The 17,494-nt window shown below is 38.7% G+C and overlaps 1 protein-coding gene across 1 annotated transcript in view; it reads right to left on the minus strand.

Moving 5' to 3' along the window:
• Positions 1–17,494, minus strand: part of LOC106082778 (roundabout homolog 2) — a 200,444-nt gene that overhangs the window by 139,947 nt on the left and 43,003 nt on the right. Inside the window, exons 5-6 of the mRNA XM_059369918.1 lie at positions 16,536–16,719; positions 1,308–1,577 (exon numbers count right to left, since the gene is read on the minus strand). Of these exons, the coding sequence (XP_059225901.1) occupies positions 1,308–1,577; positions 16,536–16,719 (454 nt within the window). The remainder of the gene's footprint in view (positions 1–1,307; positions 1,578–16,535; positions 16,720–17,494) is intronic.

A 17,494-nucleotide genomic window follows, 5' to 3' on the forward strand; every position in this document is an offset into this window, starting at 1 on the left:
GGTCAAATATTTGACAAATCTGAATGTACGTTTAGTTTGTTTGGCTCTTCCGTATAGACTCAAAAGCGGCTGAACCTGTATTTATGAAATTTTCGAGATGGTAGAGTTAGAACCCCCGGTGCCCCGGTGAAAGAAAGGTACTACATTTTTTGATATCCGAAGGGGGAGCGGACCCTCCCCCATACCCCAATTTTCAAAAACGCCAGATTTGTTCCGTATAGACTCAAAAGCGGCTGAACCGGTATTTATGAAATTTTCGAGATGGTAGAGTTAGAACCCCCGGTGCCCCGGTGAAAGAAGGGTACTACATTTTTTGATATCCGAAGGGGGAGCGGACACTCCCCCATACCCCAATTTTCAAAAACGCCAGATCTGTTCCGTATAGACTCAAAAGCGGCTGAACCGGTATTTATGAAATTTTCGAGATGGTAGAGTTAGAACCCCCGGTGCCCCGGTGAAAGAAGGATACTACATTTTTTGATATCTGAAGGGGGAGCGGACCCTCCCCCATACCCCAATTTTCAAAATCGCCAGATCCCGGAGATGCGATTTAAGCAAAATTTTGTATGCTAGCTTATGATACCCCAAAAACACAAAGATGGTATAGAATTTTTGGCCAAATAACCTGGGGGGACGCCCCATCCCAAAACCCACCCGGACGGACATGTTTAACGATTGGGACAATATGGGTATCAAATGAAAGGTATTTAAGAGTAGAGTTTGTATTTGGTATATAAATATCGCCCAAAGTGTTCGGGGTGGTCCCCCACCCCTAAAACACCACCCAACAGGACTCTTTCGCTGCTTTGGGCAATATGGGTATCAAATGAAAGGTATTTAAAAGTAGAGTACAAATCTGGGGTGTCTGAGTGGGCACCCCATCCCCAAAAACACTCCCGTAATGACAAGTTTACCGATTGGCAGACAAGTTTACCAGGAGCAGAGCACCAATATGATATCTACAATGGGGCGAAATATCTGAAAGGCCGTACCAGCACCCCCAAACAGGACTTTCCTGACTGTGCCAGTATGGGGCTCAGATAAATTAAGAGAGTGAAAGAAGGCGCAGCGGAGCGGGCCCTGTCCAACCAGTATCCTACAATTAGGAAATTTTTAAAAAATTTCCTATAAATAGCAAATTTTTAGAAAATTTCATATAAATATAAATTTTTAACAAAATTTTCTAAAAAAGGAGATTTCGAAGAATTTTTTATAAAGAGAAAGATTTGGTTAGGTTTCTTCTTCCTCTGAGAGTTTGCAGTTAAAGCCTCATTCACCATAATAGAAAGTAGTATGCAATTACTTACCATGCACCGTCAATGAGGCCCGGGCACTAATCTGTCCCACATTGTTGTGGGCCTCACACACGTACGTGCCCTCATCCTCAGGTATGATATTGGAAATTTCTAAACTTTTGTCATCATGTTGAATGCGAGCCCGAGACACTGGAATATTGCCCTCTTCCTTTTTCCATAGAATCTTTGGTGGTGGATCACCACCCACAGAGCAATGAAATGTGGCCGTTTCACCAGCCAACATTGTTAAGTCCTGTGGTTCTTTCATGAAGTAGGGTTTGACTGAAACGAAAAGAAAACAAAAACCAAGAGCAATTAAAGTTTTGTTTAAAATTAATAAAGTTTTTTTTTTGCCTTGTCCACCAGCCTCCCTACAGATTGCATAAAAAGCCTCTCTTGCTGACCAGTAGTCAAGTCAATCCTTTTATGCCATGTTTTTGCAAGACTCTAGGGTCTTTATTGTCCTCGTTGGTCCTTAGCAAGAATGACACTTGAAATGTTAAAATTGCTAAAGGTAAAAAATGAAAAGCAGTTTTTTTACAGGACTCAATTTTGTTTACTTGCAGGTGGTCCAAGCAGCCTAGTATAAGGGGACTTTGTCACAAGCAAAAAAAAAATGCTAAGAAAAATCCTGAAAAGGAGCCTTAAGTTAAAACTTGTGGTTTACTTTGTTCAGTTTAAAGTTTTACTTTTTAATTTTCCCAGCATACGGCTAAAAGGCAGATGACCAGCAGCTTGACTTCAGTAGAAAACATTTTCAGCCACTCACTAATGACTTATTTCTTGAAGCTCCATAAACGCCGAAAAGAAACCAAAGAAAACCTACAAACCCCAAGTGGAAAAGTTTTGTGCCCCCACTAGGGCTTGAGAGACGAGATTTCTTTTCTACTACTTCTTTAATTAAATCTAGTTTTTTAAAGTTGAAACTATTTGTTTATGTCAACGGAACAAGTGGTCGTTTGGTCACAAGATATATACTTTTTAAAGAACATTAGCAGCAAAGTAACTGGGTCTCTTAATATACCGCAAGACTAAGAGACAATTGGGGGAAGAAAAATTCATTTAAAATTTGAAAAAGTTCTTCAACTATAATTTCCAAACAAATGCCATTGAATAATGCTTCATTACTTTTGAGGAGACTTTTTCTAAATTATCTCTTTTCATACATACACATACACACAAACATAAGGGAGAGAAATCTTTGTGACCGCCATGACTTAAAAGCAAATAAGTAAGATGGCTATAATAATAAAAATTAAGAAAAAAATTCTTTCAAAAGTGATCATTTGTGATATACGAATAGTTTTGGTCTCATCAAGATAAAGGCCAAAAGAAAAAGCAATAAAAAGCATAGCCTACTTAAAGGAGTCGAAAGAGCAAGATAATGTAATATCAATGAAGCATACTTTTAGGATGCAAAATAATATAATAAAAAATAAATAAAATGAAAAAAATATATAAAAAAATCAAATAAAAGAAAAAACAATAAGAAGCATAGTCTACTTAAAGGAGTCTAAAGAGCGAGATAATGTAATATTAATGAAGCATACTTTTAGGATGCAATATAATATAATAAAAAATTAATAAAATGAAAAAAAAATATAAAAAAATCAAATAAAATTAAAAAAAAAACCATATAAAATAAAAAAATAAAACAAAAAATATAAAAAAAAAATTAAATAAAAAAATAATATAAAATAATACCCCAATTTTCAAAAACGCCAAATAGCAGATGGCTATAATAATAAATTAAGAAAAAAATTCTTTCAAAAGTGATCATTTGTGATATACGAATAGTTTAGGTCTCATCAAGATGAAGTCCAAAAGAAAAAGCAATAAAAAGCATAGCCTACTTAAAGGAGTCGAAAGAGCGAGATAATGTAATATTAATGAAGCATACTTTTAGGATGCAATATAATATAATAAAAAAAATAAATAAATTGAAAAAATAAAATAAAATATAAAAAAATCAAATAAAATTAAAAAAAAAAAAACATATAAAATAAAAAAATCAAATAAAATTAAAAAAAAACCATATAAAATAAAAAATAAAATAAAAAAATTAAATAAAAAAACATAATAAAAAAAAAATTAAATAAAATAAAATAATGCCCCAATTTTCAAAAACGCCAAATCACGGAGATGCATGAACCGATTTAAGTGAAATTTTGTATGCCACCTTATTTAAACCACAAAACCACCAAATTTGTGTAAAATTTTAGGGTCAAATAACTTGGTGGGACGTCCCATCCCAAAACCCACCCGAATTTACATGTTTACCGATTAGGACAATAAGGGTATCAAATGATAGGTTTTTAAGAGTAGAGTGCGAACCTGGCATAAAAATGGCATCCTAAGTGTCGGGGGTCACCCACCCCCAAAAACCCCCCAACAGGAAACTTTCACACTTTGGGTAATATGGGTATCAAATGAAAGGTATTCAAAAGTAGAGTACAAATCTGACATAAAAATGTATTCCTTGGTGTCAGAGGGGCCCCCAGCACCCCCCCAAACCCCCCCGAACCAATTGGGACAATATGGGTCTCAAACGAAGGGTATTTAAGAGTAGAGTACGAATTTGGCCCACCCCCAAAAACCACCAATAGGAAACTTTCACTGCTTTGGGCAATAGGGGGTATCAAATGAAAGGTATTTAAAAGAAGAGTAAAAATCTGACATGCAAATTTATTCCTTGGTGTATGAGGGGCCTCCTGGTATACATATTTGGGATAGAGTCTGGGACCGCCCACCCACTAAATACCCTTCAATAGGACGTGTAGTTCGAGCGAGATAATATGTGAATTAAAAGAAAGGTCTATTTTAGTAGACCTTAGTAGTAAATTTCCCATAAAAATTGTCTTGGATATCAAATGAAAGGTATTTGGAACTTGAGTACACATCTGTTGTAAGAATTTGGACCAAAAAAAAAATTTTCTTTAAACTGCAAATTATGGCAAAATTCCCATAAAAAGCTAAATTTCCCATAAAAATCTATAAAAAGTGTAGCCTATTTAAGGGAGTTTAACGAGAAAACACAATTAATGAAGCATACTTTCGGGATTTTCTTTTTTTTTTCATGAATCGCCAATTTCTGCAAAATCTTCCAAATATATACAAAATGTCAACAAAAATTAAAAAAAAAAAAACAAAAAACATTTTTAAGAAATGCAAATTTTGGCAAAACCACCTTTAAATTGCTCAGTTTTACTATATAACATATTTTTGGGCAAAACTTTTTCATGACAAAATATTCTATAAACAGCAACTTTTAGTAAAATATCCCATAATCTGCAAATTTGTAAAAGGTTTTTTTTATAGGCTGCTAGAATTTCCCAAAATTAACTAAAATTAGCACATTTACTAAAAATACCAAAATTTTACAAAATTTCCTATACAAAAAAAAATTTGTCAAAAATTCCTTTAGACAGCAAATTTTGGGAAAATTTCTTATTAATACCAATTCGTCTCAAGATTAAGTCCAAACGAAAATCAATAAAAAGTGTAGTCTGCTTAAGGGAGTTTAACGAGCAAAATAATACAATATTAATGAAGCATACTTTTGGGAAATTTTTACAACATGGTCTATGAATTGCCAATTTTTTGTCAAAATTTATCCATGAATAGCAACTTTAGCCAAAATGTTCTTCTGTTTGGCAAAATTGTCTTTGTTTCTCTTTAAATACTGAAAAATTTTAACACTTTTTTTATTCCACAATTTCTTAGTTTCAGCAACCCTTGCCCTGTATTGAGCTTCCTCAGTTATGTCATTCTCCTCATGAAAAATCTGTGTAAATCACAAAATTTATTGCCAAAATAAACCACAAAGATAGCGTATGTGTGAATATCTAACACAATGCCATATCTTTAATTGAACAAACAAACAGACAAAGTGATACAATGAGGAGTGAGAGGAGACCATGTCTCCGTCAGCGGGAATATTTTCAAATGTCTTCCTTTTTGGTTGTGTTTTTCATAGATTTTCCACACCCATGGCGCTTAAAGTTTTCTTTTCTTGTTTCCGTTTTCCCTCACACCGATCTCCCCACCCATTTTGCCTTTTGCTACATTTTCAAAGATGATGGCGATGATAAACTTTTTCGATGGCTTTTTAAATGGAAACAGCAGCACAACAAGACATCATCATCATCATCGTCATCACATCACTCTTCCAGTGACACCCAAGCAAAATAGATAAAAAAAAAAAACAAAAACAAAACAAAGAAAATTGGGAAATGAAAAAAACACGTATCACAAATATTTGTAAAATCCACCCAATGGCGCCAAACTTTCAACTCTTTTCTGTTGTTTGAAGGCACTTGTGAAGAGTGTGTGTATACAAATATGGCCATAGTAATATGGCATGATGCATTGGGAGATGATATCCAACAGTGAAATTTCAAACTTTTATATAAATATCCCGCGTGTATTCACATGGGGTCATTGTGGCAGCAGAATCATCAGAAGATGACGAAGACAATTTGAAAAAAAAAGTTTACTGGTGTGTTGGAGTTATACTCCATCTAATACGATATCTTCCCGATGTCGATTGGAAAGATTCGTTCGGCTTTTTTTTTTTTTGTAATATAAACACAAGAAATAAGCAATCATAGACTTCCACTTTAGTGCCAAAGAAACGAAACATATACGATGGCGCACAGTAAAAAAAAATGCTTGGAATTTAAATAAAACATTTTTACAAAATTTCCTATAAATGGCAAATTTATAGAAAATTTGCTAAAGGTAGCTAGTTTCGAGAAAATTTCCTAGAAATAGCAAATTTGAGAAAATTTCCAACAAATAGCCAAGTTTAATTCAATAGCTAATTTTTTGGTCTACATTAACAAAATACGTTTTGTAAAACATACTTTTTCTTCCCTATGGGTAAGAGTGGCAGTCCTCTGCAGGTTAGGTTAGGTAAGATTGGTAGTCCTTTACAGACTCATATAGACAATTTTAAGTCCATTGTGATACCACAGCAGTGATAGACCAAGCCTTCTGGCGGCACTGGTAATCCAAGCACGCTACCAACTCGGCTACCGGGGCGCCCTACCAAAAGCTATACTGACCTCCTTCTTAGTTCCTTTTGCTAATAGCCTGATCCTCCCACGATCTGGATCACCCCATAGGATTTTCGCTGTCCTACCAACTGTCCCGCTGTTCTACAGTGTTGCAGTTACCTTTGTCACCCACGCCTTTAACTTAGACTGCATGGACCCGAAAAGCTTTGGGTTAACCAAGTTTATTGTCGTGGGTCCTCTGGCCTTCACTACCGAATCGTCTGCTCTTTTATTCCCCATTACTCTGCGGTGGCCTTGCACTCAAACGATGTGGATTTTGCCATCTCTTTCTTACACTCCAACACTGTTCGTGACCTAACCGGCCTGGTTGTTATTGCCCTAATGGCCAATTTACTGTCCGTAAGAATGTTCACACCCGACGTCCTCAAGTTAGTACCACACCACCACACGCATTCTGTTGTCGCCCAAATCTCCGTCTGCAGGACCGCATTATGTTCAGGCAGCCGAAATCAAATCTCAGTCCATGGGTTCTCAATGTAGACCCCCAGGCTCACTCTGTCCTCTAGCTTTGATCCATCCGTGTTACATGATCTTCCAGATGGCAATAATAGGGTTCTATCAGCCCAAGACTGTGCCGATGGCAGCAGTACCTTGCACTCGACCTCAAGTAACGTCTCAGGTATCCAATCGAAAACCTCTTCCCTTCCTTCCAGGTTTCCTATCGTCGCCTCGATTATATCGCGATGGTATGAGCTGTTCTCATCCTCAATTCATTTTCCCATCGCCTTAAGTCTCATAACCGCAATGGATACCTCACAATTGATCTATATATCAATGGGTCGGAAATTTGGAATAGTTTCCAGTGCCCCAGTGGGCGTGGTCCTTATCGCCCCGCCTATGCCAAGACAACTTATTTTCTGAACCTGTTGGATGGTCCTTGTGTTGCCCTTTTTCTCCATAGCAGTCCACCAAACTACTGAGGCGCGTAAGTAAGCATTCGTCTAAGCACGCACCTGTAGAGCCAGTGGACTATCCTCGGATTCAGGCCCCATTTCGAGTCTACGGCCCGTCTGCATAGTGCCCAACATCTGTGGGCTTTCCTGGTACGCTCCTGAATGTGACACTTCCAATTCAGTTTCCTGTCCAAGATTACACTTAAGATCACACCAGAAACTTTGTTCCATGGCTCCTGTATTAAGGCAATATGAATCTTGCCTTCGCTGATTTTCTCCATCAGAGCGTGAGTAGCTGTCTCGGTTCGGTGGAGGTTTATCTGGATGGCCTCAATCGTTGGTCCTCTATTAGATGGGCTTCTTGGGAGTGGTTGATGGTCTCATCGTCGGCTCCCTATGCGTTAGGTGGCAGTTCTCTGTCACTGCACTGCCTGATGTTTCAGCATTAGAATCTTTATCTATCCTAGTCTTCCGAATCTTGAAAAAGAAAGGGACCATCGTCTGGTCCCTGTTCGTTAGGTTGAATCTCTCGTTCCTGTACTGCCTGATGTTTTAGTATTAGGATTTTTGCTTATCCTAGTCTTCCCAGTTTTAAGAGAGTTGGTTATTGTCTCGTCGTCGGCCCCCTGTTCGTTACGTCGGTATTGAGTCTCCTGCCTCTGCACTATCTGATGGCTTAATATGAGGATATTTGCATATCCTAGTCTTCCCAATTTTGAAAAAGAGGGCCTTGGTCCCGTAGTACGCCTTGACCAATGTCCACCACAAATAGAGTTCCTTCCTACTTCTCCTCCTAGTCTTTCCAATCTTGAAAAAGAGAGCCTTGGTCCCGTAGTACGCCTTGGTCAATGTCCACCACAAGGAGAATTCCTTCCTACTTCTCCTCCTAGTCTTCCCAATCTTGAAAAAGACGGCCTGGGTCCCGTAGTACGCCTTGATCAATGTCCATCATAAGGAGAGTTCCTTCTCCTCCTAGTCTTCCCAATCTTGAAAAGACGGCCTTGGTCCCGTAGTACGCCTTGATCAATGTCCACCACAAGGAGAGTTCCTTCCTCCTTCTCCTCCCTTTGGAAAACCTCGCATTTCTCCACGACCAATCTTGGTTTTTCTTGTTTAAGACTTCCATCATGTGCGTTCCGTCGCGAAATTGGCCCCCTCACCCTTGAAGAAGATCGTCGCCTTTGTGAGCTGGGGAAGCCCTGGTCTAGCTTTGCGCCCCAGGGTTTGTGGATATTTCCAACCAACTTTTTGACGGTATCAATACATTCTGTTGATGCAAAGCGCAGCTTTAAAATGTCCCCTATACACTCGCAGCTTATCATTTGTATGGGTGCGCCCTCTACAGAGTTCCACACATGTTCGAAAAGCCGCTCGTTCACTTGGGACCGATGGTCTGGTGGAATCCTACCGTATGCACTGCCGATACTGATGACAACATAAGTCAGCTCATCTCTGTTGTGCCGCCATCTTACACCAGAGTGGTAAGGAACCACTCTGGCGTAAGATGGCGGCTCCTTACCTCTCTCATCGATCATCTTCCCCTTCTGTGATGGCTTTGGCGTCCTTTTGGACGCCAGCAGCATGCCTATAATAAAGGCAAGTCCAATGAAAAATACCTTTCAAGACCTAGTCGGGTGGTCGGCGAGGGTTCACTCGCTGTCAAGGAATATACAGAGGTTGCATTTCTGAACATTGAAGGTTCCTTCAATAATGGAAAACTGACGTCGCGTATGCTGATGACGTGGCTATTGCGGTTAGGGGAAAGTTTCCCAGCACTCTAAGAGATATAATTCAGGAAGCTGTAAGTGCAACAGCTAAGTGTAGACCGTGCAAGACAGAAGTAGTTCTTTTCAACAGGAGAAAAAGTTACCTACACTTGCACCCCTCTTCTTCTGAGGTCCCCCACGGTGGACCATTTAGGTGAAAAGTATATAATAGCCCTTCACCACGGTCTGAAGTGGAATATTAAAGCTACCCAGGTATCGTGTTATGTTTGGGATCTCCTTAGCAATTGATTTCCTGGGTACGACACAACGCTGTATAAAAAGCTGTGCAATCGTAGTGTGTGTGGAGTTTGATAATGATGGTTAGAAGGACGGGAGGGGAAGAAAGGAAGGATGTGGATGGGGCAATAACGAGTGAAGCGATGGGGCGACGGATGGATGAGTAGTTAGTGCGATGCATCCAAAAAGTCGGTGAGCTGAAGTCGGTTGAACCATGAAGTTTCGGAGCTGATTGGAAGGAATTGGATGTGGTGATGGACGGGTTGGTAGGCTGCATCGAAAAGGACGGTGAGCTGAAGAAGACTAGAACATGAAGTCTTGGAGCTGGTCGAGTGGGTGTGAAGTTCTGATGTTTTGATAGTTTTAACATGGTGCCGCTGTTATTCCTTGTGACTAACATACTGTATACCGTGTGTGAGAAAGTTTCGGTAGCACTCCTGTTTTGCCTCAGACTTGTGCTGAGGCATTTGGGTTATACCACCTAATTTCCGACTGTTTCTGAATGACGTGTTGCTACGGGATGGTGGTTGCATCATCCCATTAGATGACCACTCCGGAACTGTCTGAAGTTAAACTGGTAGTAGTTGGGCTATGTGGTCGAATCAGAGTCCTAAATCTGGTAACACGGGCGTCAGGAGCCCCTGGAACTTTGGTTCCCGCCTAACGTTTGGTGAGGCCCTAGTTGGGAGCAACGTCTTGGCTGTGGTTTAACACCTAAAATCACAGGAAGGGCATTTCGTGCCGTGACCCACAGAACGGAAAGACTTTGGATAGTGCTCTACTCCCAAGAGGAGGACGCGCCCAGACAACGTGAATTCGAATTTGAACTAATACTAGCTTCGACTATGTATGGAAGTGATGGAAGACGCATCGTTTTCATCCGGAGTTAAGAGCCCTGCAGGATTAAGCGATCGTGGCAGGAGGCTGGAAAAAAACCATTGGGACTTGCCGCCCTCTGAGAAGAGAATGTTCCATTTGCAGAAAGCGCAAAATCTGGGTGTTTTGGTGGACAGGAAATTGAACTTTACTTTGGAAAGGACAAGAAAGGCGACTCCTGCCCTATATACCTGCATGAGAGCCATGGGCAAAAGAGAAAATCTTATATATAAAATTCCATTTGTGTTTGTTGGTTTGGTTGTTTGTTCCGTATAGACTCGAAAACGGAGGAACCGATTATCTTGAAATTGTGTAGGATGGTCTGAAAGGAAACATAGGATATATATAATTTTATGATATCGGGAGGAAGGCGGACCCTCCCCTTTACTACCCAAAAATAAAAGTGGACCGATCGGGACAATATGGGATACAAATGAAAGGTATTCAAAATAGAGTACGAATTTCATAATAAAAGTTGGATCCAAGTACCCGGGGGGGGCCGCCCCAGCCCCAAAACCCCCTTAAAATAGGTTTATTTGACGATCATGACAATATGGTACTCAAGTGAAAGGTATTCGGGAGTAGATGACGAATATGGTCAGGAAGTAGGAATAGGCTTTATAATTTATTGATAACGGAAGGGGGCGGACCCTCCTCCGTTACCCCAAAACATCACCCAAAATCCAAAGCGGACCGATAACGACAATATGGGTATCAAATGAAAAGTTTGCGGGAGTAGATAATGAATTTGGCATACAAATTCATGTCCAAGTATAGGGGGTCACCTCACCCCCACAAAAACGCCCAAAATGGGCAACTTAGCCAATCACAGATATATGGGAGTCGGTTTGTTTGTTCGGTATAGACTCAACAACCGCAGGACCGATTGTCTCGAAATTTTTCGCATATTGTGTAGGTTGGTTTGGAAGGAAACAGAGGCTATATAATTTTTCGGTATCGGAAGGGGGACGGACCCTCCCCCTTTTGCCAAACATACAACCCAAAATTAAAAGTGGACCGATCGGAACAATATAGGTATCAAATGAAAGGTATTGGAGACTAGAATACGTATATGGTATTAAAATTTGTCTAAGTATCCATCGGGCCGCCCCAAAACAGACATATTAGACGTTCATTTCAATATGGGGCTCATATGAAAGATTTTCGGGAGTAGATTTCGAATCTGGCGTACAAAATCATATCGAAGTAAAGGGGTTACGCCACCTCTTAAAAACGCCAGTAGATCCATTATGACTATATGATACTTGGTTGAACCGATTTTCTTAAAATTTTCAAAGATTGTGTAGCTTTGTCTGGAAGACATAGTCTATATAATTTTTAGATATCAGGTGGAGGCGGACCCTCCCCCTTACCGCAAAAGGGAATCAAATGAAAGGTATTGGAGACCAGAAAACGAATATGGTCATAGGCTACAATGGCACGAATTCGATATCCGCATTCAGGACGAAGTGTCCCCACCCTAAAAAGATATTAGAGAGTTAAAGAAGGCTCAGCGGAGCGGACCCGGTTCGGCTAGTTTCGTATAAAAACGAAAATTTCCAATAACGAGAAAATTTCCTATAAAAAGAAAACTTCTTATAAAGATTATATTTTGACAAAATTACCTTTACATATCAAGTTTTGAGAAAATTTTCTAAAAATAGCAAATTTGGACAAAAATATCTCATAAATAGCAAATTTTGAGAAAACTTCCTATAAACTGAAAGTTTTCAGAAATCTTTCTTTTTTTGCAAATTTTGACAAAATTTCCTATAAAAAGTAAATTTTTTCTTTGACATGAACACTTTTGTGCACTGTAGCAAAACCCTTTCCCATATTTTTTGAGTGTTATACATTCACATCATTGCTGTCATTGATTACGATAATCATGGGAAATGATAATACTGTGTGATTCCAAATCAAACATCTGCTGGTACATTTGAATCTGCACCGAAGCAACACAAACTCAAATGATAACCAATATCGCATGGATTGAAGACTGTGGTTGGAAGTCTTAAGGCGAAATTGCAATCTTCATGCTAGCTCATAATTCCCCTTTGCTACATTGTTGCCTTTTTCTCTCCTTTCTTCTTTCGGGATATTAAATGAAATGCTTTATGTTTATGAGCCTCACTTGCCAGAGCAAAAAAGAAGAAAAAAAAACACCCAAATGAAAACGAATCAAATTTTGTCAGTCATAAAAAGATTTCCTTCCACTGCTTGTCAAATCACTTGTATAGCTGCTATGCCATTTGCCATTTTGCCACATTTTTATTACCTTAAGGAAATAATTTGGTGACATTTGCATATTGCTAATACTTTGGGGGAACGAATGAATGAATACACATGCTTGCATGCTATGCTCCATTTTCGAAAAATTTTATGGATTTCATTCAACTTCATAATGTTGTGTGAAGTGGTTTTCTTTCCTTTTTGCAATATTCAACAACATTTTTTCTACCGACTTGTCTAACATTTGCTGGCGAAAAAAAACGTGCGAAATCCTGCTGAGTCGCAGTTGTAGTCGTTTTTTTCTTTTTTGGTGATCTTGTTTTTGGCAAGTATTCTTTTTTGTTTTGTTGGGTTATGGGTTTTATGGCAGACAGTCGCAGTTCGTTTTAAGTAACTTGATGAGAAAAACAACTACCCTCGCAAACCTTTACCATAATTCCACTCCCCCCCGCACCTCGCTTAAAATGCAAATGTGCAATTGTGCAGAGTATATGCGACAGTAGCTAGAGCGCAGAGTATTGGCACCACATTTACCGAAATCCTAGTGCTTAATTTTTATGAGATGACTTTGCCTTGGTGTATGTTTTTTTTAAGTATATTTCGAAAATTGACTTTATGGTAGACGATTTTAAATATAAAAATCCACCACCACCACTCTTTTGCTTGAGCGAAGTTTAATAACGCAAACCTAATTTACTTGATTGGCTTGGGGAATTTTCATAAATGCTGGCAAAGTAATTGGGCCAGAAAGACTCTTAGACTGAGGATGTTCATTAAAATATTTAAAGTGTTTATGGGGCCAGCCTAAGAGTAGACAACAAGTTTTTAACACTCTTATGAAATTGTTTTTTTTATGTACAAAAAAAAATCCATTTTGAAGCTTATGTAATGAGCACTTTGAAATAAGCCTAAAGGTATGCAGAGATTTGAATATTAAAAGAAAGTGGCACCTAAAAGTAGGCAATATTTTTTTTTAATATTTAAAGGAATTTGAGGAAAAGTTCTTTTTTCCGAAATTAATATGCACATACAAATAGAAGACTATAATAGCAGGTTAGTTTAGAGATGGTTCGAATCCTGGCGAGTACATCAGAAAAAATGTCAGCGGTGGTTAACGCCTCCTAATGTCGAAGACTTTTGTGAGATACTTTACCAAGTTAAAACTTATCGCCAAAGAGCTGTGGCACTGTGGCAAGCCTTTCGGACTAAGCTATAAAAATAAGGTCCTTATAATTGAGCTTAAGTTTGCATCGGACAGCACTCATTGATATGTGAGAAATTTGCCCATGGTAATGGAATTTTTATGGGAAAATTTGCAATTTGCAGTTTAGAGATGCAGTCTAAGCAAACCCACTTCGACCAATTTAGTCCTTTGTGATCCTTGAGAGACCTGGCGCTTGGTGGAAATCGGACCCTTGCACTGGAAATCCGAGCACGCTATCAACTAGGCTACTGAGGCGAACCATATTAGTATAAAGTGGTGTTTAAAAAATAATAGCACCTAAAAATATGCAGCATTTTTCCGGCTTATATAAAAAATTATATGTATGCATCGTTTTTATACCCACCACCATAGGATTGGGAGCTACCGTGGTGTATAGGTTAGCATGCCCGCCTATGGTGCATAAAGGCCAGGGTTCAAATCCTGCCGAAGAGAACACACCTTAAAACATTTTTCAGTGGTGGTTATTCCCCCACCAAATGCTGGCAACATTTGTGAGTATTTCAGCCATGTACAACTTTTCAGAAAAGAGGTGACACTTTTCCGTGATAAGCCGTTCGGACTCGACATAAAACAGGAGGTCACCTTATCATTGAGCTTAAATTTGAACCATGTGTCTGTGCGTCCTTTAATCCATTAGTTGTACAGACTTTAACAATTGAGATACTAAGATGAAATTGTGCACAGACGCGTATTTCTTCTATACGCAGGTAAAGTTCTTGAAAGCGCCAAATTCTACTATATTTGGATATAGCTGCCATATAGACCGATCTGTCGATTTAGGGTCTTAATGGCGTAAAAGCCGCATTTTTTGTCCGATTTTGCTGAAATTTGAAACGGGATGTAGTATTAGGGGCCCCGATATTCAAGCCGAATATAGCCTATATCGAACTATATTTAGATAAAGCTGCCATATAGACCGATCTGCCGATTGGGGGTCTTAAGCCCATAAAAGTCGCAATTATTGTCCTATTTCGCTGAAATTTAAGACTGTGAGTTGTTTTAAGCCTCCCGACATTCGACTAAAATATGGCTCAGTTCGAACTATATTTAAATATAGCTGTCATATAGACCGATCTGGCGATTGAGGGTCTTGAGGCAATTAAAAGCTGCATTTATAACTCTATTTCGCTGAAACTTGAAACAGTGAGTTATTTTAAGACTTCCGTCAACACACCTAAATATGGCCCAGATCGGACTATATTTAGATATAGCTGCCATATAGACCGATCTGCCGATTGAGGGTCTTGAGCCAATAAAAGCTGCATTTATAACCCGATTTCGCTAAAACTTGAAACAGTGAGTTAAGTCTTTCGTCATCACACCTAAATATGGCCTAGATCGGCCAATATTTAGATATAGCTTCCATATAAACCGATCCGCCGATTGAGGGTCTTGAGCCAATAAAAGCTGCATTTCTAAACCGATTTCGCTGAAACTTGAAACAGGGAGTTGTTTTAAGCCTTCCATCACCACACCTAAATATGGCCCAGATCGGCCAATATTTATATATAGCTGCCATATAAACCGATCTGCCGATTGAGTGTCTTAGGCCCATAAAAGCCTCAATTATCATCATAATTCGGTAAAATTTGAAATAGTGAGTTGTTTTAAGCTTCCTGACATCCGACGCAAATATGGATCATATCGGACTATAATTAGATATAGCTGCCATATAAACCGATCTGCCGATTGAGGGTCTTGAGCCAATAAAAGCTGCATTTCTAAACCGATTTCGCTGAAACTTGAAACAGGGAGTTGTTTTAAGCCTCCAGACATCCATCTCAAATATGGTTCATATCGGACTATATTTAGATATAGCTGCCATATAGACGGATCTGCCGATTGGGGGTCTTGAGCCCATAAAAGCCGCAATTATTATCCGATTTCGCTGAAATTTTAAGTAGTGAGTTGTTTAAAGCCTCCCGACATCCGACTCAAATATGATTCATATCGGAGTTTATTAAGATATAGCTACCATATCTGCCTATTAATGGGCTTAAGACCATAACAGCTGCGTTTATTACCCGATTTTGCTGGAAGTTAATACAGGGACTTGTATTAAGCCTTCCGTCATCTGACCAAATGACGGTCAGACTTTATTCAGATATAACTGCCATATACACCCATCTTCCAATTTAGGGTGTTAATCTCATAAAAAGCGGATTTATTGCCCGATTTCGCTGAAACTGTGACTTGTATACGAGTTCTCAAGACCAGAATCAAATATGATCCAGCCCAGCCCCCATTTGCATATTACCACCGATGTGGTAGTGGAGTTGTTATAAAAGAGGATGGTTAATTTATCCATGGTGGTGGGTTCCCAAGATTGGGCCCGCCCGATTTTAGCATGCTTTTACTTGTTTTTCCTTAATTTATTTAAAAACACTCTTATATGACTTTATTTCCCATTATTCAATATTCCTTTCAGAATTTTGTACATATATGGAGAAACAAAATTTCAATATCCTTAAAAGGTAAGCCAATAACCATTATAACTCCATTTTGAAATTCTAATCAATGACCATACAGGCCATACAATCATTAAATCCTCCTACATTTTACTGCAATATGAAATCATAAAAGTTAACTGCCCCCGCATTGGAGATTATAACCAAAAGATGATGGGAGATAAGGTAAATAGTCTCTCACTGACCATACATGCATCCATATACATCCTTCAATCCTTATATTCTACCAGCATAATTTTTAAAAATCATGTCACGTCTACCAGCAGACTTGTATTTCCGAGAAGTATCACTCATATGTACTACCTAAGGACAAGTACAAATGTATAAATGTCTCCCACTTGCCCCCAGCAAAAAGAGGCCCTTTCGAGTACTTATGGAATATGAAATCACTATAAGACTTCAATCAACTATGCTGCAGGCATACTCCTCTTCTTCTGTTTTTGCATTTTCTTGTATTGAACTTACCTTGTACAATTAGTTTAGCATAACTGGACTCTCGGGTGCCAACAAGATTTTGGGCGATACACTTATAGTTGCCCTCATCAATTGCCTCGACGTTGCTTATCATTAAATTACCACCATCAACAATGCGTATACGTGATGTGGTTCCATAAGATTTCGTCTTTAAATCATCCAAAGGAACACCATCCTATTGCCAGGGCAACATCACCACAGAGATAACGAAAATGGAAGAGAAAAAAGAAACATCACGGTTTAGGGTTATGGTTTACAAAGAAATTGTTTTATGGTTATGGTTTATAAGCATAAGTTCATATGTAAGAATATAAATTTGTTTTTTTTAGGAATTTTGTTTTGTTTTTGTTTTTTCTGACTGTACATTGGAGAGTTATAAAATTTCATGTTCAAAAATTGCGGGAGTATCGAAATATGTTGCCAAGAATTGGCCATAAAACGTTTGCGGTATGAGGCTTCTTCAAATATTATGAAGAGGTTGAATATTTTCTGTTTTATATGACATGGAGGAAGGATGGAAGCCACCTTGGCGCAAAGGTTAGCAGGTTCGCCTATGACGATATGTATTTGGATTCGAATCCTGGCGAAAAATCAACACAAATTTGAGCAGTAGTGCTCCGTGCGCTACTTCTCTACTAAGTGATATAGAAGTGGTTTGGCGACTATAAAAAGTAGATCTCTATCATTGAGTTGAAGCTTGAATCGAACACCAGGTCCACTATTGCTTAATGTAAAATTAATATGAGAAAATTTTTTCAGCAAAAATTGTAAATCTTGGAAAGGGCCTTAGTACTGAGATTTAAAAAAAAAAACGGCGTCAACAGATGAAACAAAACAGATTAAACAACAGTCTAATTTCATCTAACTTACATCAAAAAGAAGCAAAAAACTCAAATTTGCCCCAAACAAGTTCGGCGACATAGGTGGAGATTCTACTCTATGAACCACGG

This window comes from Stomoxys calcitrans, chromosome 5 (assembly GCF_963082655.1).
Source record: "Stomoxys calcitrans chromosome 5, idStoCalc2.1, whole genome shotgun sequence".
Taxonomy (NCBI): domain Eukaryota; kingdom Metazoa; phylum Arthropoda; class Insecta; order Diptera; family Muscidae; genus Stomoxys; species Stomoxys calcitrans.